At 41.5% G+C, this 22806-nt stretch overlaps 1 protein-coding gene across 16 annotated transcripts in view; it reads left to right on the top strand.

The window, feature by feature from the left end:
• The window catches only part of ZNF618 (zinc finger protein 618), a 179843-nt gene that overhangs the window by 57028 nt on the left and 100009 nt on the right, over positions 1-22806 (top strand). For all 16 annotated transcript variants that reach the window (XM_062590847.1, XM_062590853.1, XM_062590852.1 and 13 more), the window contains exon 2: positions 20012-20055. In XM_062590847.1, the coding sequence (XP_062446831.1) occupies positions 20012-20055 (44 nt within the window). The remainder of the gene's footprint in view (positions 1-20011; positions 20056-22806) is intronic.

Below are 22806 nucleotides of genomic sequence, written 5' to 3'. Positions count from 1 at the left end.
GTAAACATGGAAAGCTTTGAAGATTTAGTTTAGTGTTTCTAAATAAATACGGAAGACTGCCCATACATGATCCTGTGTGGGAGAGGATGCGTTGGCCCATAAAGATGATGAGCATCCTTCTTCATTTGCTTATTGACTCTTGTGTTTTTTTCAGACGATTATAGGAATAAGGGCTGGATACTTAATCTGTGTTCTCACGTAATTTGTGTTCTCCTTGTCACTTTGTACTCCTCTATCCACCTACAACTATTGTTTGTCCCCTGTATGACTTGGGAGCAAAGAGTTTTGCTGTTGTACTGGTTCTTGCAGCGCTGTGCACGTACCAGATAACAACCCCTATCCTGAGCTTAAGTGTGTCATGCCAATAATAGCATTAAGGTTTCAAACTGAAGGAGGGATAGTTTTTTTGTGGTGTTTAATGATTAATTAGGTCAAATTCTCCAAAATTAGACTGCTGGAGAAGGAATGGGCCAACAATTTGCATTTTTTCACAAAATCTTGCAACAGAAGCTGATGTGGGCTGATTTCATCTCCTCCCCCGCTACGTGCTCTATCTGATACCCCAAACTCACTTGTCCCCAGAAGAGGTTCATTTTTAAAATTGTATCCATTAATATCCCAATTTCCTTTTTTCCCCCCTTTTCAAATCTTGCATTAAACCCCTGTAGATTCTGCTTTAAGTAGGCAATTAAGCTAACAACATAATTATATCCCTTAATGCTCGTTTTAACCGGTTTAGAGAAGAAACAAAGGGGAGAAGCAGCTTCACATATACAGAAATAAAAGCTCCGTTGTAAAGATATTTTTGATACCCATGTGATAATTTGTCAAAAGTGCGTAGTTTGCCCATTAGTGGCTATAAGGAAGCCTGGAGGTCACAGTTTAAGAGCCTTACAAGCAATATGGAGGTTTACCTTCTAAGTGTCCTTTTTCTGAACCCTCTCCCGGCTGCAAATTTAGGGGAATCCCAGGAGGCTTGAGAGTATGTCCACTTAATATTGCAATATAGTGGTTGCATAGCTGTGGTATGATAGGTTTTCTTTCTTTCTTTCTTTCTTTTTTTTTTTTTTTTTATTACCTAGGCAATTAGTCACAAGAGACCAATACACTGAGTCCACAAGCTGCTGCCTTACCATATGCATGAGTGGAAAATAGAGCACTGCAAAATAACATTGATGGAGAATTATTGTAGTGAATCTGTGCCAATTTAGTGAAGCTCCTTTACTATCTGTACAGAGCCAGATGCAAAAGGGAATCACTGCTTAGTGCCCTCATGATAACAAGCAGAATAACGTTGATTCCATTTGTGGTTTTCTGCAGAGCACACAACATCCACAAAAATCTGTTTGCTAGGCACAAAGTTTTATGAAGACCCTCCAAGCTTAAGACAGGAAACTTCTTTGGCATCTCAAATTTTGTTGATGAATCCAAATACTTGGTCAGAGTCAGATTTTCTGAGGTTAGCTAGTGACTCTGAAGTATTAATACTGTAGTAGAGGCAAATAAAACAGTAGATGTTACCGTCTTTTACAAAAACGTGTGTTCGTTTTCACTTTCCTTTGCCCATTATATTTCTGCTGAGGAAATGCAGTTTGACCCAGTTTGACCCATGCCTGTGTACTGTAGCATGCAATGATGCAGAGCGTTACTGGTCTGCATGGATTCTATCTTAGTGAGTGAATGGTAGTGATCTAGATCTAGTGAGGAGTATCAACTTGAGCACCTCTTCTGGATCATTCTGATAGAGAGGAGGGGAAAAAAAAGCAATATTTATCTTTCTGATGAAAAGGGATGGGGATATAGTGGTAATGCCAGTTCTGATCCTTGAGTAGAGTCACTTGGATGTCAGTATACACATGTGGCCATATTGTGTATTCGATCATGTTGACTGTGATATGCAGGAACCTTGGTTGCTGGGATTAGGGAGTTTAGGCAGGGAAATATTTAGACAATTACTTCTTTTAGAGGTTTGATTAGATGTCCAGGATGTTTTCTCGCATGTTCACCTGTCTATAGGAAACATCGCTGGAATCAGAAGATTGCGCACAAGGAATTCAGTGAGCATCCCTTGGAGCTGTGGTGTCATGGACTTGGACTTCTGATAACTAGAAAGAAAAGAAAGCATACAGTTTAATTTTCTTTACGCTAAGAAATACTATTAGCTAACAAGAATTTTCTATTTTTGCCAAACTGTTCTGGTTTGAAACCAATAAAGTTGGAATTAGAAATCCTGTATCTCATTTCTAGTCTACTGAGCCATCCAATCCATGACTTGCTGTGCTAGAGTAAAGGAAAACTGCAAACGAGTTTTAGAGAGGTGGTTTTTCTTACATGTAGCTTTCTCAGATTGTGATTGGCAGAGGAATACAGTATAATTAATTGAATGTTGGCCTTCTGTCTTTAAAATAAATGTTGGATAAATAAGTGAAGGAATTGGATGGAAGGATGGGTTTTTCTTTGTTTTGAATAACATGACTTGTCAGTGCAAGAGGAGGGAGTATTTTCATCGTAACATCCTGATTATCTCTGGTCCCTATTCAGTCATGATACGGCTTGTTTCGGCATGGTAAAGCTTGCCTTTGGGATACTTGCAGGGCTGTTGAGTCTGTGCCCTAACGTGCTGGAGCAATTTGACCTTACAGTTTCTCTGATTAGGCTAGACTATAGAAATGCCTTGTTGGCAGAGTTCCTGCATGCAGGTTGCCCGTCTCTTTTTTTTCTTCTTGGAAAATACAATATAATGGCCTATTGCCAAGTGCCTGTAGACCTAGAGCGGATCCTTAGACTCACTGCAGCTTTAGCAAACGTTTGTCCATAGCTCCTACCTCAGGTTGCTGTTCAACTCTTTAATGATTCTTGTTACAAGAAGTGAAGAGACACATGGCCTTTTTAAAGAGTTTGAGGAAACCTCATTTAAATTGGCAAGCTAAAGACTGCAGTAGATACCCACCCTGCCTCAGTTTGCCACTTTTGAACATTTGTAGGCATTACGAGAAGTTCTGATAAGACTGTTTCGCTCTCTCCTGTCCTTGCCTTGTCTTGCCCCTGTCTCTCTGTAGCAAGCCTTTTGCTAGATTTAAGAATGTTTCCCGTGGCTTCCTGTGAGCTTAAGTCAATATGGGGGCAAAGTACATCAAAGTAGAAGGCCCCATCAGTCTGAGTGCAGTTTGCATGGTCTTGAGTATTTGAAGACAGTCCCCAGAATTTATAGATCGTCTTTCACAGACTGCCTGAATTGTCAGAGCTTCCCATATTTTTAAACCCTCCTTTTGAAAGTTAGATGCAGAAAATAATTCTTATATTTAAGAAAATTTCCGGATGTTCAGTAGAGTAATCTATCGGAGGTGATGAGCCATAAGTCAATCCTGAAATTTGTCTTCCTGAGAAATTTTTTGGTGTGGTGCACCATGTTTCTGGGGTACAAAACCATTTGTACAGAAGATACCCACCATGCTGCTGAAGCTTATATACGATCTGAGTGTAAAACAGTCTACCCAAGGTGAAGAATGTTTGTTCATCATTGGGTTTGTCACAGAATGAAGTGTAGTAAGCATGATTTTCTTTCGAAAAGCTTGCGCAAGTTGGTGCTCGTGAGCTTTTCCAGCCCAACATCTTCTAGACTCTATAGTTCTGGGGCACTACAGTGGAAAGGAACAGGATGACAATAGGAGAATTTCTGGTGACACATCTGGAGGAGGCCACATCAGCTTGTGGCCTAATTTACTTTTCATGCAGAGCCTACAGGTATGTTACACTGGGTTCATTGCCCTTTCCTCAAACTTGGAGGCAGAACCAGCACTATAGGGCACTGGCAGCAGCTGGATAGATTGCTTGTGTTGGTGGGAAATCCATACTTCACTGGAAAATTATGCTTTAATACTTGGACTCAGGGATTTCCCTCTAATTTTTAGAAATGACCCAAGGCTGCTTTTGAATTTTGGGGAAGTAATCACATTTGCTTTTTTTCCATTCGAAAGAGTTCACAGCAGCTGTTGGCCTACAGCATACTAACGATGCAGCCTGCAAGATGCAGGCCTGAAATGGATTCTGTAAGAATACTTGTACCTCTTTTCACATCATGGTAACGGTTCTCTCAAACTGCTCTGACAAGTCTGTCTAGCTATTGAGCTGTGCAAATAATAGATTTTTGGTTTTGAAGCTCTGACAAATTGAAAAATTCCTTTTCAGGTCGAGCCAAAAGAAAAATATATTGATTTTAATTTTTGTAGTGAATGAGAACATAAAGAATATCATATTAGGTTGCATAGTTTTGGGCAGAATAAAATCTGGGGCTTGCAACTGTTTTGTTTGGATTTTGAACACATCTTACAGTTCTTACTTAAAAAAAATAAACAGGATGGATGTTTTGCCTGTATGAATCAGAAAATTTTAAATGTCAAACAGTGTCTTTTACTTTTTGAAAATGAGTGTCATATTCTGTTGTATGAGTAGTTCAACAAAAATGACACTAATCCACACAATGGATGGTCTTGCTGTATCTGCATTTTGGCTGAAAATAATTTCTCTGCAACTCTATCCCCTCATTTTTTCAAGATCATGAACTAGAGAATTGAAGGTCATGTTGCCTGGGCCAATGTGATGCTTGTCCCATGCGAGCTGCTTGAAAAGCAGTTTCTTAGCCCATCGCTGTGGGGTGCTGCAGGAGCCTGCAGCAGGTAGCAGGTGAGAGAGCTGGGAAGGGAGGCTTGTGGCGAGGGGGGAGCAGAGCAGATTTGGGAGAGTTGGCAGCAATGATAGCGCGGCAGCCTCTCAGATGGTCCTCTCATCCTGATGGTCTGTCTGTTCCTTAACTCCATTATTTCTTGGTTTTTGGAGAACCAGGTGAAACGCGTCCCGCTTGGGAAGAATCAGATGCAGCATCTAACAGCCTCCATATCGTAGCTGCTGGGCAGATGGGGTCTGTATCAGGCACCTCAGTAGCAGATCTGGTTTACAAACTGATTAGTTGAAGGTGTCGATTTGGGAGCGACAAAAAGAGAAGGTCAATGACATGCTGTGGCCTCCTGCTCTTCCTACTGGCATTTCCACCTTGCTGTCACGGTCCTGGTTTTGCTGCCCCAGGATCGGTTGAGGATTCCTGAGTAAGGTTTGCTGGGCTGATCTGTGGGCCAGCTGGCTGCTCCCTTGTTGCAGTCTCTTCTGGCCCACGCAAATCCGTGGATTATTTAAAGGAGAGAAGCAGGGTCTCAGCAAGACTGCTACTAGAGTGCTAGCAGGTCTAGATGTAGCTGGGAACAGTTGTTTTTTCCTCTTTCTTTATTTTCCAAATTGCAGTAGTTCTCCAGGAAGCTGGTGAACCCACCCTCCTTTGCTGCTAAGACCAAGAACTGCTAGGGTTTTTTTTAGTTCTTTTTTTGTTTTTCAATCTTGGAGGTTGGTTTGTTTATTTATTTATTTATATCTGCTCAGGGAGTTGATCTGGTGATATTTATAGATTTGTGGTTGGCTGATGGGAGTTATTTTGCAATCAAAATTTCTAAGATTTCTACTTTCAGCCTGTTATTTCTTTTTCCAACTTCGTTTCCCCCCCCCTTCTTTCTCTTTTCTTTTTTTTCTTCCTTCCTTTCTTTCTTTTTTATTTTTGGGGGAACAGGGCAGACTAAGCTGCTTCTGAAGAATTTTCCCTGTGATTATTGCTATTTTTTAAGTCTGAAAAATTCATCCAACTTTGTGTGCCTTCCCCCTGCTCGCCCGCTACTTATTTAGAGATCAGCATGGTTTGACTTCTTTCCCTTTCTAAAGTAAAATTACCACCATTTCATGCTATTAAAAAAAAACAATCAAACAAAAATGTGAGAGAAGGTGACGTCCCCTAGTTAAACTTTCATTGGTAAATGTTTGTTTAGTTTCAGTCTGTTAGCCCATCTCAAAATGCTAAACAGCAAGAAGACTCTTTAATATGGAAACCTCTTTGCACAAACTGCTCTCCCTTTCCTGACAAGAGAGTTGGTGTCTCTTCTGTTTCAGTAGCCCAAGGATGTTGTGCTGAATCCTACTCTACCAATACGCAGAAATGAGCGGTTCTCTCACATTTGCCTATTTTTGAACCGATGCGGGGACGTAAGTGGGGGTTTTGCTTAAAGGACAAAAATTTTTATTTTGTTAAGTAAATGATCGTTCTCAGTAGCACTGGGAACAGGCGCTGCTTGGTCAGTGATGCTGTCCCTGCAGAGAGGGAGAGGTGGCCACATGCTTGCTCATTTTTACATTCCTATTACTACCACCATGTCACTGTAGCCTGTGTACATATGCCCACTGGCTTGTTTCTCAAATTATGCTTTTTAAAAAAAAATCTAGATACACATTTTTCTGCTGTGGACTATCATGAGTTTGACAAATGTTTAGTTTTTCATCACATAATGCAGATTTAAACTAAACTTCAGACTTACCTTGCATCTGTACAGGGCTGCTTATTATGGAGGAACTAAAAGTGTTCTCCAAAGTTTTTAAGAAGGAAAAAACCAAGAACCCCAAAATGTACAATTCTGCCCAGAGAACGCATAACCTGCCACTGAAACCTCAGAAAACCACTGAAGCAGCTGTTCTGGGCACGCATCACATTCTCCACAGATTTAGAGGGCAAAGTTTTAGTTACGAAAGTTTCTTCCAAGAAGTAATTTATTATTAGCCTCATTCTCGACTGTGAAATCTTTGAAGCTGTGGCCAGCGGATCTATCACAAGTGCGAGCAGTCCTCGGAGGGGCTGCACTCAGATGTTCTTGACAGGATTTTAAAAATTTTTTCTGTGCATCTTGGTTTGGGGCTTCTTCAAGATCCCAGACTTTTGCAAGAGACCTGACAGCATAAGGATGGGGAAGCAGCAACAGGACTTTGAGATTTCATCGTAGGTGAAGGTAGATGGGTGGTATCCAGTTCTGAGATGACTTTTCCTCTGGATGCAGGTTAGATCCCTCTGTCACCATGCAGAAAGCAGGCTTCCCACATCCACAACAGACTCCTGATATAGGATCGGAGGAATGGTTTCTCTTGAGCCATCTTGCTGTCAGGTATTTCACCTGCTTTAATACACACCAGGATTGCAGGTTAGTTGTAAAAGAATGCACTCCTGTAGTTCCACTGTAGGGTGGGAGCCTGTTTTTGTGTTGCAGAGTTGCATCTGAAAGAGCATTGGCCCTGCTTTCAAATTCGGACATCCTGCTATCTGAGAGCTTGAAGTATCTCCTGGTTGATCTTCACTGCTGCAGTATGTATAAGAAAGGAGTGAGGTTCGTGAAGAGAGCTGTGAATAGGAGACAAACCACGACTATAAACCGTGTTTGCAAACACCACCTCCAACCTGAAATTGCTCCTGCTAATGTACCGGAAGCCTGTAATCTCTATAACATATATCTCACTTCATTAAACTGGTGCAAATGCCTGCGTATGTTTGCTCTTACTGTGATTTCACAGAGGCTTATTTTGGCTTAGATTAAACTGTTCCCAGTTGACTTTTGCTGAAGTCTCTCGTGTGCAGTGGGGTTAAAATGGCTTATCATATTACCTCCATCAGCTGAGCTGCAGTAACGGTCCACGTGCATGCTCCCAGTCCACTCCACTTGCAGGATGGTATGATTTGTCTTGCAGCTCAGCTCTCCACTCTCTTCCATTGCATCATACCGGCTGAAAGTTGGGAAGGATTGAAAGAATGCAGATGGATAGTTATTGGCAATTCTTGCACTTTAGGTAATTCGTAGTGTGCCAGGTTATCAAAACTCAGTTGTATGTTGTGTTTGAAAGCAAAACCTACTTACTCAGAACCAAGAGATGTACCTATTCACAAACTTGCTTGGTTTGAACAAAAAGTGCTTAACAGCACTTTTGTAGCAAAACATGTGTGATTTCATGTATAGATAAGTCCTATTTTAATTTTTTCATGTGCATGCATAGGTTGATAGATACGTTTGTTTTATCATGTTGGAAAACTGCCTGTAACAGGATTTTTTTAAAAAAATGATTTCCTGAGAGTTTCCTGTGAAATTGGAAACTTGGAAAAATGAGTGTGTTTGTAAAATACTGTCACATGACTTTTTATCCCTCTTTTCCCTCAAGACAAAAAATAATACTGCTCCCTCCCCAAAAAAAAGGATTTAATTTCATATACATTTATTCTTTAAAAATATCTGCAGCTGTTTCTTTGCTGGAAAACTCATACCATCTGTAAATAACTGCTTGATTCACATAATTCTCTTGTTTTGCCTGGTCATTCTTTATTTTTCAGCTTTTATAATATGAGAGGTTTGAAGTAATCAGTAATGGTTTTTCTCCTCTTCACCCTCAATTTGATTATTTTTCTCCTTAAGAATGGAGTAGGAACAGCACTAAGCAACAAGAGATGAAAAAATAATATTTTGATTATTTTTCAGTTGCTGGTAATCAAAGAGAAACTCTTTAAATCCAGACCAATTCATTTCATTGATTTAATTCATAATTTTAATTTCATGACTCTTTGGGGAAAAAAAAAGAAAACTGAGGTCTATCAGGTTGAAGCTTTTTAAAACTTGTTCAAACATAGGTACTTTTAGGTTAGAATTTATATAAAGTTCCCCTTCGTCTACTTCTGGTAGAATATACTACTTGGATTTCACTCGGCTACTGTAGGAAAAAATTGAAATTCAAAGCACAGATTCTGCCAGTACTTTCAGCAAGTTCATAAAATTACTCATATGAATATTCCCTTGACTCAAAGGCAACTGCTTGCAATCCTTAAACATGTCTATGACTATCTGACATAGTAGGAGCCAAAGCAAGCGGTTGGTGACATGAAAATCTCAGTTATTTCAAAGGCAATTTGTTTTTTCTCTTTCAAGACTGAAAAGCTGTGGAGTTGTTTCATGCATTAGCAAGCTGATCATGACCTCCCCCCCCACCATCCTTATATCAGTAGGCTGACGTTAAATCCAGAGGCTGATTTTAGGCTTGCAGGCCATTATGTAGATCTATTGGGGTGGGAACTTCCTCAGTGAAGCAGGAAAAGTGCCATTAACGTGAATCTGGTCATGCTATTGGGTGCGTACAGCCTGGTCAAAGAGTTTTAGCTTTACTGGTGTAGACATTCACTGTGTAAGAAGCTTGAGATGACAGATAGCCAACCAGAACTATTTTCTTGCTAGTTTTGCGTTTGGTTTCTCTGTTAAGAGGCAGCAAAACCCTGCACGTGCTTTTTTGAGCATGGATTAAACCTTTTCACTTTGGAACCTTTCAGACGAACATCCAATTAGGAGTTATTCAGACAACTAGGAAGTTGAGTAGACAAAGGCAAAACATTCAAATTATTAAATTAAGATTATAAAAAGGGAAGGAAATAAAGAATAGGCAAGAAGTAACTACAATCAAATTTAATAAAAATAATTTCTAGATTTAATTTTTTTTTGCCTACTTACAATGTTTGTCTGTTCTGAAACTTTTCAGGCCTCCTCTTTGTCCAAGATGTGAATTTGGGGAGAAGCTTGAGCAACCCAATCTAGCCATTTTCAAGACCGAACAAAATGAGAAAAAGTTAAAATTAATTCTGTTGCCAATGCAAAGCGAATTTGAAATTGGCATAGAGCGGGCCCTGAGTTAAGTCAGAAGAAGTGAAAATATAAGAGTGGAAATACCATTCCCGTTTCAGTATTTCCAATAAAATCTCTTGTTTATGCCTGACCTTTAGGCTGCTTAGTTTGATCGACCTCCTCGTTGGTTTCTTTATTAATAGTATTATAGAGGCACCTAGCGGCTTTGCTGAGACTGGGAACCTGCAGGAAAGCAAGACACTTTTCAGAGTGTACAACTAGCAGTGTGAAATACTATCAGCTTTTAATTATCCCATGTAATACAGGGATTGGTGCCCAAGAGAGCCAAGAAATGGATAACTCATAATGCATATAAATTGGACTATGGGTGCGCTGCGTGCTTTCACTTCGGGGCTGTACTGTAGCGAGAGGTTCTGGGGGTGTCAATCCACTGTGTCCGTGCCACAGTAGTTGCCTCACCATAGGTGGGGAGAGCTGTGGGACGTAGGTCCTCCCATCATCTGTTGAAATAGGTTGGGTTCAGAAGTCTGTTCGTGGCAGAAATGGCAAAGTGAAAGTGCCCCCAGAGAGCTGTGACTCTGGGGAAGAAGCTATGTGGCGTGCTTGGGGCATTGCTGTGCTGACATCTCCACTGCCTTTGATGGGCTGGGATGAGGGTGTCTGTTTCACCACCATATCATTCTGGAGTCAGCATGGGGCACCCTTGCTATATACATCCTGCACCCAGTCACCTGGGACCGCCTGAAGTGGGACACAAGTGTTTCTAATGGTGAGAGGTCACAGCGTGCTTGGATTTTCTTGTGTAAATATGGTAATAGCTCATTACCTTAGTCATCTTGTGATGGTCATCCAGTAGTGGTGAACCATGAATGTAAATTCATTCCTGATTAGTGAGACTGGCTCTGGGAATCACTGCCTTGTGCAGTTTGGGTGCCGAATCACACTGATGGAGTTGTCATATCCACAGGCTTAACCATGTGTCACTTTATGTGATGCCCATATCCTCTTCAGTGGATTGGCCTTCAGCAAGCAGCAGATGTGGCTGTGGGCCAGGGTAAGATTGGGAGATGCTGTTTTCCTGGCTTGAAATTGCTTTGTGACGGCTGATTTCTTTTTATGATGAGCAACAAACTCAAACAGGCGTTTATTTGCATGTGTAAATTTGGTGTATGTGTTCACGTGGATGAGATAGCTGCTTAATAAACCGCTTGAATTTTTGTGTGCTCAAACACACACGTTCCATACATGCAGATTTACAGAGAGCCACTTGGAGAATTGCTGGTTAATTGTGTCCTCACGTGCAGTAGTAAATGTAAGAATGTTCAGTCTATTAGATGTGTAGGAGCTAGGGACAGATATTACAGCACTTCAGGTTAAAGTCACCTTGATGGTTTCCTATGAATGAACTGCGGAGATCTTAATGTTAAAATAAGTCTTTTTGTGTTAAAGCCACGTTTAATTAATGCACGTGCCCAGGAGGAAATGTAGCCACGTCATGGTACTTTCCTCTTGCAGTGTACACTTACTTGCATGCTGTATTGAAAAATCTAGAAGATATTTGAATAAACGCATCTGTCTCCTAGCATCTATGGATGACTGTCACAGCACAGTAAGTGCTGCTGAACAGGCAAATTGGTGGGGTGGTGTTTAGTTCCTGATACTTGTAGTAGGAGCATGACCCAGAGCTTCTGGTCTCATCATGTCTCAGGTATTACAGAATGGCTGAGGTTGGAAGGGACCTCTGGAGATCATCTAGTCTAACCCTGCTTCTCAAATAGGGTTACCTAGAGCACGTTGCCCAGGTACCCCCATTGTTGTAGTTATTGCACTCTGATGCTGGAGATGGCTGAGTACTTCCATCCTAGGTGTTTTTGATTCATAGATTTTGTTACTGCCAATCTTTGCTCACCTTTCTAAAAGCTCATCTCTGGCCTGGTCTGGAGCTACACTCATTTCTGTGCTTGAGATGAAGAGTCACTTCCCTTTTCCTCTGATGACCTCAAGTAGAAAATACTCCCTCAGTTCACATCTCTCATCTTAGAGAGTGAGTTTTTTTTTTTCTTCTTTTTTAATGTAGGGTTTTCCCCATTGCTGCAGGAAGAAGTAGTGACCTCATCCTCCTGTATGTGCTCTGTTTTTACCCAAAGCAAGAGTGCCGCTGAGTAGAAGGGAGAAGGTCCCTCTATGATCAACAGCAGTTTTGACATTACTGTATTTTAAAATCTTGCTGGAGTCCCAGACCCACTTCTTATCTGTGGCCAGGTGAGGGAGAGGTCGGCACCAGCTTGTGCTGGCAACGGGACTGCAGGCAGGAATTGCAAGAGCCACTGGGGTAATTGCTGTCGGGTTGCACTCTGGCATGCGATGTGCAAGGGGCTTAAAGCAGAAGCTAGAAATTGGGAAAGAGAAGGCAGTGACCCTAGTTGCCAGTGAGACTGGCGCTGATGTTGCTCCAGGAGGAGATGACCTGGTAGATCTCAAATTTCCTCCTTGTAGACTTTTTATTTATTTATTTATTTATTTATTTATTTATTTATGGTGGTTTTTGGAGGGAATGTATTTTGGAGCCCAAGCATCAGAGTCGTGCTCTGATGATGGTGATGGACTCTACAGATCAGCTCAACCAAAGTTGTTCCCCCCTTTTAAAGTTTTGGTGGACATTACATGCCTTGATGTGGGTGAGAAGAATAATTTAGGAAGAGTAGGTCTGGGAGGACTGCGGTATCCATGCAAAATTCAGGAAATTGGGTTCTCTTTAGCAATATAATGTCCCTGATATTGGCAACAGGAAGCAGAAGATCCAAAAAAATAACGTGGATGTATTTATGGGTCCTGGTGTTCTGCACGTTCTCCCCTCTTTTTCTCTCCCCTCTTTTTCTCTCCCCTCTTTTTCTCTCCCCTCTTTTTCTCTCCCCTCTTTTTCTCTCCCCTCTTTTTCTCTCCCCTCTTTTTCTCTCCCCTCTTTTTCTCCCCTCTTCAATGAAAATTAAATGAGAAACTGCCAGTGTCTTAACCTTTGTTTAAAAATAAATAAATAAATAAAACCACTTCCTGCATTTGCTGTTGCTCTGAAGTTAATAATAATAGGCAGCGCAGGTAGTCAGGCCTGTAGTTATTTTTATGGCACATTCCTTTGTGAGACTTGTATTCAGTGGCTTATATTGTTGCCAAATTTTAATTATTTGGGCTGAAATTTTCCATGCTGAGTGTCTGCTGCTGGCTCATTTTAAGACTGTATGTATGTTTTATGCGTCGACTGAAATTACTCAGATATCTTAGAGAATGTGTTCAGGAAAAGTAGGTTGCTTTTTTATTATTTTATTTTATTTTATTTTATTTTTAACCTCAGGTAAAATAAACAATTCAGACCTCTTGCAAACAGTCCGCAGAGTAAATCTGATTTAACTCTGCCTTAGAATGAGGCCTGGAAATCTGCACGGTGGGTCACCTTGGGAACAGGAATTCGATTTCTTCCTTTGAAAAACTGGCAGAATTACAGGCGTAGGAACCTTGTTAAAATTTGGAGGCTTTGGAGAAAATCAGTTAAACGTAGCTTTTTTATGAATAAATAAAATACCATTTAGTGAACGGCTCTAATAAGCTTTCATAAAAAGGCAGGATGAGCTAGTAAACTGGATAAGAACAATTAATTAAGGTTGTATAGGCTGCTTGAGTTCTTACTCTGGAGGTCTTGCCTTTGCAACCTTAGCCTTGATTGAACATGGTTTTGGGTGGGATGGGGTGGAATCCAAGCTCCCTCGCCCTCCGGAGAGCTGCTTGCCGTGGAGGGCAGCAAGGGCACAGGGCTGCGGTCCTTGTGACCCTGTGCCTAGGAGTGGGTCTGAGCACGGTGTATATAGATCCAAATCAATATGTTTTGTACAAAAAACAGTTGTTTTCAATCATGATGTAGATGATCAGGCAGAAATTTCATTGAAGATTTTTATGCTTTTTGTTATTTGTCAGTAAGTGTTCATTCATCTATTTATTTATTTTAATGTAGCGTTGAACTTTTTCCAAACATGCACTTTTTACTACCTATTTTCAGGCGTTTTTCTGGGCAATTAGACATCTATTTGGAGTCTTAATTTTTAATGCTTTATCCTGTTAGATGGTGGCTGATACTTTACTTATTTGCCACATGATTTATTTTTTGCCTACGACTTGTTTGAACAACGTATCGATAGAAGCTTTACATTATACATTTGTATGTTTTACTTCAGTAGAAATTTATTTGTATTAGTTAAATAGAACTACCTTAACTGTAGCAAGTATGTACAAAAGTAGCTTATGAAATTGTCCTTTGAATTTTAAATGACTTTATCTGAGATTGTTACTAATTATACTACAGTAAGAGTGCCTCTGTTTCAGAGCATGATGTCCTTCAGAATTTTAGAGCTGGTAGACCTTGTCCTCTCATACTCAAAGACAGACAGATGAATACAGATTCTGCTACTCTGCTTTTTCAGTCATAACCGAAGAAGTCACTGAATTAAATTAGCTGGGTAGACTGGTACGCAGAAGCTTTCTCTTCACAGTTTGCAAGGACGCTACTTTGCAAAAGCTGCTCTGATATGTTTCCATAAATTCTGGTGGTAGACGGTTAAATGATGACTTCCAGCCATTCACTGCTTTGACTTCTTCCTAGGCTATATGTATGTCTTAAATAGCACTTTTTAAATGCAACATTTTATTTTAAATAGATTAATAATGTGGCCTTCAAAAGGCATTATAACTTCATATTTGATTCCAGATTGGTTCATTGCAAAATAAAATAAAAAAATCTGGTTGAAATAAGTGGGGATTTTTTGTTCTTGTTTTTTTGTTTTTTATATATATACATCTCCCAATTTTTCCCATTGTTGAATGCAGGCCCTAAGCTGGAGCTCTGTGGGCTGGCTGTGGGCAGCACATGGGACTGCTCTACTGAGATGCACCCTGTGCACTGGCATGCCTGCTGCCTTGGTGAGTCTCTGTCCCTGTGGGTCTCCTCTACCATGTTCAGGGAGCAGAAGAAGGAGCTACTTTTTCAGATAGGGTTGTGGAGAATGGGGGACATGACAGCAGGGACAGTGCCACAATGGGGGATGAAGAGATGTTCTGCTGAACTCCAGTAGTTCAGGGAGCTGCTTCTCAATCTCACAGTCATCTTCATGAAGGTGCAAGGAGAGAAAGGAGCTCCTGTGGGGGCTTATCTCAAACCTGGCTTGTCTAAAGCATGATGCCTGCCTTACCATGATGGGCAAGTCCTCATGGTCACAGCTTGAGAAACTGCCGATGGGAGTAAGACCAGCAACAAGGTGTGGATCAGAGCTAGGCAGCCAGTATCACTTGGGAAAGTCAGCAGGAAACAAGTGGGGTACAGAGACAAAACTTGGGCTACAGGCAGTCCATGGCCATGCCATCTTCGAGAGCTGTCTTGGTTACTCTCTGCATCCTGTCATTTGGCCTCTTTGGGAGAATGGCATTTAAAAACAAACAAACAAAAATCTCTTACTATCTTTCAGTAAAGCAGGATATTCAGGAGGATGCTAGGAAGTGCTATAGGCTTGGGAAGTCCCATGCTCAGAAATGGCTTGGAGTAGAATTCAGCCTGAGGTTTAGTGGATGTTTCTGCTGGCAGCCGTGTTCAAGTGCCAGCTCTAGCACCCAGTAACAAGGGACACTGCTCGAGCTAGCCCTTACACATCCACCAAATTGAGTCCTTTGGCTCCTTGGCAGCAAGGTTATTTTTGAAGCGAAATTTGATTTTAAATTGCTCAGGGTAGGCGCCACCTAACTGTACTGGAGGTATGGTAGGGTTCTTGGCTTCACACTGTGGTGCCGTTACTGTTTTCACGTGGACAGTAGAAGGAAACCAAATGACTCACTCGAATGAAACGTTGGAAGGTAAGGTAGCTGAGGTTAGGTAAGAGTGACCACAGTTTTTGGTGGTTTTCCCCAGCTGTAAAGTGTCCTTGTTATTACTTCCTATGTACAGTTGCTAGTAACTTTCTGAATAAAAAATGTATATTTAGCTTGTAATTGTGTTTGTTTTTCAGAGTTTGACGAAATCACCATAGTGTTTTTAGGGTTTTTTTTATGATTTTTTTTAACTTGTGCTTTTGTACCTCCACATATTTTGTGTGATTGGAGGAAATTATCTACCCATGTTTCATCTGCAGAACATGGAAACCAGACACAGTAGTCTGAAAAACGTATTAATGATCTCAGTGCTGTTGCTAGGGAATTTATTATTAAATAGTCTTACAGCCTTCAAATGGGCTGGGATTTGCTGTGCTCGGTGCGGTACAAATGCTGAACAAAACAGATCCTGTTCCTAAGGAGCTGTAATCAAGATAAATTGATGTTACAGAAAATCTGACAGTTAATTGCATGTTTGGAAAGCAGATCAGTGTGTGTGCTGAACTGGAAGTGTCTGTTGCGCTTTTGGGAAGCGAGGCACCTTTTGGTGACAATGTGCTCGTTGCAAAGACTTCTGGAAGCTTGAAGACAGCTCGATCTTATTTGGCTCAATGTTTAGGTCCGAATGGATCCAGATGAAGATGTTGGGCCTGAAGCTCCCTGAAGCCATTGACAATGTGTGGAAATAGCACCCCAGCTCTGCCTGCGTACTGGGGTGGGTTTTGAGCATTTCCCCACATAGGCAACCTAGGGAGAATGCCTGCCTTGGAGATGCCTGCATCTGCAAGGGTTGTATTGGCTGGAGCTGAATCTTCTAGATTTAGAACTCTTACTTCTTGTGGCTTCTTTTCTTTCTTTTTCAAAAAGACTCCGATCTTTGCTGGCCTCTATCTGTTCTTTAAATTCAAGGACTACATAGAATTCTCTGTACAAAGAGAATTTAAGCCCTGTGCTTATATATGACCTGAGACACGGAGAGGGTCGTGATCCTGCAGGACCAAATGGGCTTTGGAAGGGTTCTGTACCCACCTGCTGGGATGCAAGTGGGGCACCGCTGGGAATTGCTTGGGTGTTGTGGGGCCCTCTAAGGATAAATGCTCACGAGGGTCACACTGCCGTTCACACCCTTCTTGGAGATGGGATTGCAAATTCGCAGGACACAGATGCACGTAGTGGACTGCTTTCCATGATATTCATGCATGTCTTGCCTTTTGCACTGGTATGTGCTAAGTCCCAAGGGAAGGGAGTCCGTGAGTTGCTCAAGAGAAGAAGTCAAAAAGCAAAATAGCTAGGGATAAAAATAATAATAATAATAATAATTATAAATTAAGGAGCAGTGGACAAAATAGGGGAATTGGGCAGGGCTAATGCATAGCATGGGGAAGGTGAGCAAAAAGTGAAGATTATGAATAAAGTGGCATGTATGCCAGCCTTCTGATGTCGTCTCTTGTTTGGTTGCCTGCGTGTTGCCCACGTTGAGTCTTGATGCTACTGCTACGGATGTGTGCATGCTTAACTCTACTCTGGCTTGCATCGAGTTTCAAATTTGCATGTGAGTGTATTCTACCCAGATTTAGAGTCACTTGGTAATGGTCCATAAGCACAGGGGCTAAAGTCATGTAGTAATTTATTTCTAGTGAAATGAATTTCTCAAGTCTACATACAAATCTGAAGAAGAACATAAAATGAATTACATGCGTGATCCTTTGCAAGCTAATATCTGTGTCAGGTTAGGTAGTAAATCATATGAAAGACACAAGCTAGCACATGTACATAACCAAGAATAAAATAAGACATATTAGGCTATCGACACACTTTGTATCAGTAACGCATTCCCCTCCAGAGCAAGTTCTGAACATGAATTTTTGCTTATAAAGAAATTCTTACTTAAAAAGAAACTCTTGCTTATTAAAAAAAGAATTGTTTATAAAGAGATATATATAAATCAGGCTGCAAACTCAAAAAATTGCCCGGAGTTCAGTCTGGCTTGCTGACAGTTATTCGTGTGTCTATATGCTTCCCAAACTGAAATCTTCTAATTTTTTGGTAAATGTTTGATCTTGTCATTGCAATGGTACAGTGAGGTAATTCTAATGCACCTACCTGAAGGCCAAGTTAAGGTTCTGTGTTTAGGTTTGACTTCTGTATTTTGTGCTGTTCACGAGTATTTGTATAGGCAACCTTTACATTCAGTAAGTATTTTTAATGTGGAATTATAGTTGATGGAGCCCTTGCAATTTCTGTTTGATTCAGGAACATAGCTCGAAACGTGACTTAGGAGGTTGAATTTTACAGAAAGCTCTTTAACTGATGGGAATTGCCGTGTACCCAATCTCTAAGGGATTTTAGATAATACAGATGCCCCAGCACCCCACAAGGGTTTTGTCCTGGCTGTATATTAAGACTCTTTATTTTTTTCCTTATTTTTGGCTTTTTTTTTTTTTTTTTTTTTTTTTTTCCACACAGATCTAATCTTCTAGAAAATGCCCTGAAGGTTTGAGCAATCTACCAGTTGCAGGAACACATAAAGCTTTTTTTTATTATTATTTTTTTTCCATTGTGTAAGCATGACAAATCATTAATTTTTGATTGATTGCTTTGAATTATGGGTGCTCTGACATCCTTTCTGTAGCTGAACAGCTGTATAACAAATGAACATATCAGTGCTCACAAAAGATTGGAGATCTAACAGAAGCAATTACATTGTCAGCTCCTCCCTTCTGGCTTTTCCCAGGCAATGGAGGGAGGAAATTTTTTAACAGAAATTCCTCAAGTGGCTAACAATAATAATAAAAAAATATCTTTTAGTAATTGAATTAGATTTTTGTCTCTTCATTGCTAGTGGAAGAAAACCTTCCAGAAGCCAAGATGTGTTTCTGCTTTGTGTAATATGGAGGTCTCTTTGAACAAAATTTCACATTAAGAATTAAAAAATAAAATCAAATTGTAATTTTTGGTTGCTATTCCTTTAAGATTTCAGAATTGCACCAGTGCACTAAATGTGACCTCCATAACTTTTAAATTAAGAATTTATGCTGGCTTGAAATTTATGAAATATTTCAGCATGAAAGAAAGCCTTTTTCCCTCAGGAAAATTGAGCAATAAATCACAGCACTCTCGATTTACTGCCCTACAGCCAGCCAAAGATAGGATTTTTTTTTCCTTCCCCCCTTCGTTCTGAAAAAAAAAATGTAATCATATAAGACAGCTTAGCTGCTATCCTCCCACTCTCTAGAATTTTTAATTTCAGCTGTTTCTGCTTGGATTTATTTCCAATATTCCTGCTCGGCTTTTCAATTTCCTCAGTTATTAAATTTTAATTCAGTGCATTAGCATTTAAATTAAAAAAGGGTTTATTTTATCGAAATCGTTGGCTAGCCCCCATCCTGCTGCACATGAATTGCCTGTTTCTGCCATTTGCACAAAATGTGAAATGCAGCTAATATCTTTTAACTTATATTTGTACAAATTCAGAAATAAAATTTCTGGGTTTGGAATAATATTGTCTTTCCAAGGAAGCCTCTAATCAGAGAACTGGGGGAAAGACACAGTGCCTGACAACACTAAGAGGCAAAAATAATAGTTACTCCCTGATAATCCAGTTCTAACAACAAGCAGGTATTGAATTAGACAATTCATAAATAACTGAGGGAGTTGTGCTTGACTTGACCCTTCTAATTAGGGAGCAGGCAAGGTATGTTTAGAAAACAAACACAAAGCCAGCTTGTGACTGGACCCAGTGTTCAGCTCTCTGCAAACTGGTATTTAAGAGTAGTTGGTCCAGGAGAGCAGGGACTTGGATGAGTCAAGATTTGGGATGAAGGGAGATTATTCTGGGTTTAATTTTGCACTCTGCATGCCTTCCTGGTCGAGTCACTTAACCTTTTGCTTGCTGCTCACTCGCCTCCTAACAAGGCTCACCTCTGCCCAGCACACGTGGGCGCGTGATGCCTGGTTGGGTGTAGGAAAGTGGAAGGTGTTTGCTTTGCCTTTGGACAAGATAATCTCCTTGGGCCAGGTTTAGCTGATGGAAAGTCTCTCTGCTTCATGTCCCAGTTGACTGGCTTCAGGCCTTCAGAGCAAACATGAGCCACAGTTTCTTTTAGATATAATTTTAGGCCATCTGAGTTTGGATGCAATTTTAAACCATCTGAATTTGGGTATTTTTGCCTTATTTTCCCTCTGCAAAGGAGGAGATTCTTATTTTAAACTTTGAAGGGCTCCAGTGTAGCATGATAAAATAATTGGGCAAGAGATCGCCTACCTGTTGCTGCCAGCATGGTGTTTTTGGAGACAAGGGCATATGTCCTGGGGAATAAACTTTGAGTTCTCAGAAAGTTACCTCACTTGTGGAGCTATGACTTAAATTATGCCTCAGTCTACTGAAAACTTAATGCATGTACTTGGATTTAAGTGCATGACACGTCCTGCCAAAATTGAGAATTGAGCATGTGTGTAATTCAGAATGGAAAAACCCAAGGTATTTTTGGTGCAGAGTGCTAGCAGGAAGAGTTGGAGCGCAATCTTGGCTTTCTTATCCTAAACAGCCTTTTTTAATATCTTTTGCCCTCTAGGCTGACGAGAGCAACAGTACTGGAAGGAGGAGCTCTTCAAGCAGGTATGTGAATGTTTTTCTGTTTCCTGGAGGGATGTAATGGGCAGATCTGGCTCTGTGCTCTGTCTCTGGAGCAGGAGATGGGGTAGTGGAAGAGCAGCCACACAAGAAAGGCGAGGCAGGGACTTTTAGAGCGCAGGACCCATAAACCCATTTTTAGATTGTACTAAGTGGATAGATTGACGAAAGATAAATCTGGCCCTTGGGGTTGTGAAGAAATGCTTGTTTGTAAGCAGGGCAGGGTAGTATGCCTGGGTCTCCCTGGCCCCATGCTCCCCACCTGAGATGTGATATAGGGCTTCCAGGATGTGGCTCTTCAGTGGAGACCTTTGGCAGTGCTGTGGCAGATGGGTGAAGACCACCTTGTTCCTATGCAAGAAGAGAGGAAAGACGGGTGTTCCTATGTCCCCAGTCCCCTCTGATCTCTTCGCATGCTGCAGGCCTGAGAAAGTAAGAGCAGCAGCTGCTTCCAGGGCCAGGAAAAATGGGTGTCTCTGCAGCTTGTGCAGGCAACTGTTGTGAGTGCAGGGGCTGCTAAGAGCAAAATACTGTCAGGTCACAAGCATAGGACTCTGCTGTGGGTATCCCTGCAGCTGCCATCCTATCTACTGGCAGCATTGCCCTTTCTCCCTTTGCTGCCTCTGAGGTAGATGGCTGTGGGCAAGATGCCCAGGGCACAGCACAGAGCACGTCTGCCTGGCAGCCCAGCCTGCCTCCAGGTCCTTGACAGCTCTCTGGAGCATGGGAAGCAAGGCATGCAGCGCGGGTGTGCATCCATGAGTGAATGAGAAGGAAGAAAGCTCAGCAAGAGAAAAAAGAAAGATGTGATGAAGTCAGGTCAGCTCTGTGCTAAGGCTTATCTGTCTCCTGTCTTAGTGCTGTAGGGGATCTTACTTTGCAGGTATTCCTGGGCCTGGGAGATACAGTGGGGCCAGAATTAAAGAAAACACTTCTCAGTCATTTTCTACCTCTGGAGGTGTAGCTGATGAGTCTGGCTGCCAGGGATGAATGGGGGGAATGGGGAATATTTAGCCCAAGAATCAGAGTGTGGTCATGCTACTGGAATACTGCTATTGCATAGAGCAGTCTACAGAACGTCTCTTGAACGTGTATGTTTAGTTTTCCCTCTGAACTGACTGCGTTTCAGTGTTAGTTTGTCTGATACTTGAGTACAGACTTCCAATGGTCTGAGGGGGTCTGCTGGAAAGGGCTCCTTCTGCAGCATTTACTGCCTCTACTGGACAAGACAGCCACCAAGCTGTGGAAGTATAGAAAAATATACTTTAGCTGGACTTCCACTGTAGAGGAGAGTTAATGTGCCAGGTAGCTGTGGGAGGGATGGTGGGAGCAGGGAATAGAGGGAATAGACTTTGGGAGCAATCTGGTTTATCTGGTGCCATGAAGCCTATTCATTATTGTCAAGCCATCCCCAAAGTGGCAAACTCCTCTTTCAGGATTAAAAGGTTTTGTGGTAAAAAAAAAAAAAAAAAAAAAATAGTGGTGATGCAGGAGATAAGAGATGTCAGGCCGATAATGTAGTAATGCTATAGCTGTATCAGAGAATGTGTGGCCTGTGAAGGGGAGCAGGCTACAGCAGAGCAAGAAAACATCTATGGGAGTTGGAGGAAAATGGTAGGAAAGACAGGGAGGTAACATTAAATGCTGGGAAGGCACACAGCTTGTTAGAGCTGGGACCGTGAAGCACCCGAGGCACCATTTATGAATTATGTCAGAATGGGTGTGGGAGAATAAACTGTAGAAAATCTGTGCTGATTTGGCTGCAATGAAAAAAGTCAGTGTGGTCTGATGGGCTGTATCCCATCTTTGAGATGCTTCTATCAGGCTCACCTATTTCTTCCTGGGCAAGAATGATACAACTGCTTGGAGAGTCCTGAAGCTGATGCTGCTCCTGGTGCTGCTGGAAGGCAAGCGATGAAGCTAAGGCACTATGTCCATGTTGGGAATGTGGGGATGTGTTTGGAGGATCAGTAACCCGGGGCTCATAGCACTGCTGTCTCTGCTTTGATGTGATGGTGGCAAGTGGTTGTCATCTGAGTGGAATGAGACCACCATCTACGCACCCAGACGGTGAAATTCATCTTGCCAGTCACTGCCCCTGGCCTTAGTGCTGCTCTCAGCTGGCCTTGGGGGAAGGCCCAGAAGCACTTCAGTATAACAGATCTCTTTTGAGACATGAGGCTTTTATCTGGGCATCCAAAGCTCCTTGAAGCCAGGCAGCTAGAATCACTGCTCTCCTACCGGGCTGCCTTCCTCTTCTAAAGCTTGATCTGTGTTTTATGTCCTCCCCTTTGCACTAGCAAGCAGTAATGTATCTACTAATAGTATTGCAGAACACCCTCCTGTTTTCTTCAGAGACTTAAAAGCACTGCTAAAGTTTTATCTGTCAAGTGGAATGCTTCCTTCCACGTTAAAACCCAGTTCTGTTCTTCTGATCTCTGAAATTCTTCACGCGAGGTCCTTCTTCCACCTCCCGTTGTTAAATGTGCATAGTTTGCTCCCCTACCGTGACACTCGTTTTTCCTTCCATCGCTCCTCCCAATGCCCTGTCTCAGCATTTTAGGTGTGTAAGAGAAAATGGCTTTGGAATAAAACACTGTTATTTACCAGAAATTCTTTAGTAATGCCACATTGCCTGGCTTTGAGAAACTCTTCTTGTCCACTAGATTAGGGCTTGGGTAAGGGCAAGAGGCAGATTCCCGTAGTGGGAAACCATACCAGTGTTGGATGTCTTAT

The sequence above is a fragment of the Rhea pennata genome, chromosome 18 (genome assembly GCF_028389875.1).
Source record: "Rhea pennata isolate bPtePen1 chromosome 18, bPtePen1.pri, whole genome shotgun sequence".
Lineage (NCBI taxonomy): Eukaryota > Metazoa > Chordata > Aves > Rheiformes > Rheidae > Rhea > Rhea pennata.
Note: the sequence above shows the minus strand (reverse complement) of the source record. Positions and strands in the feature narration are given on the sequence as shown.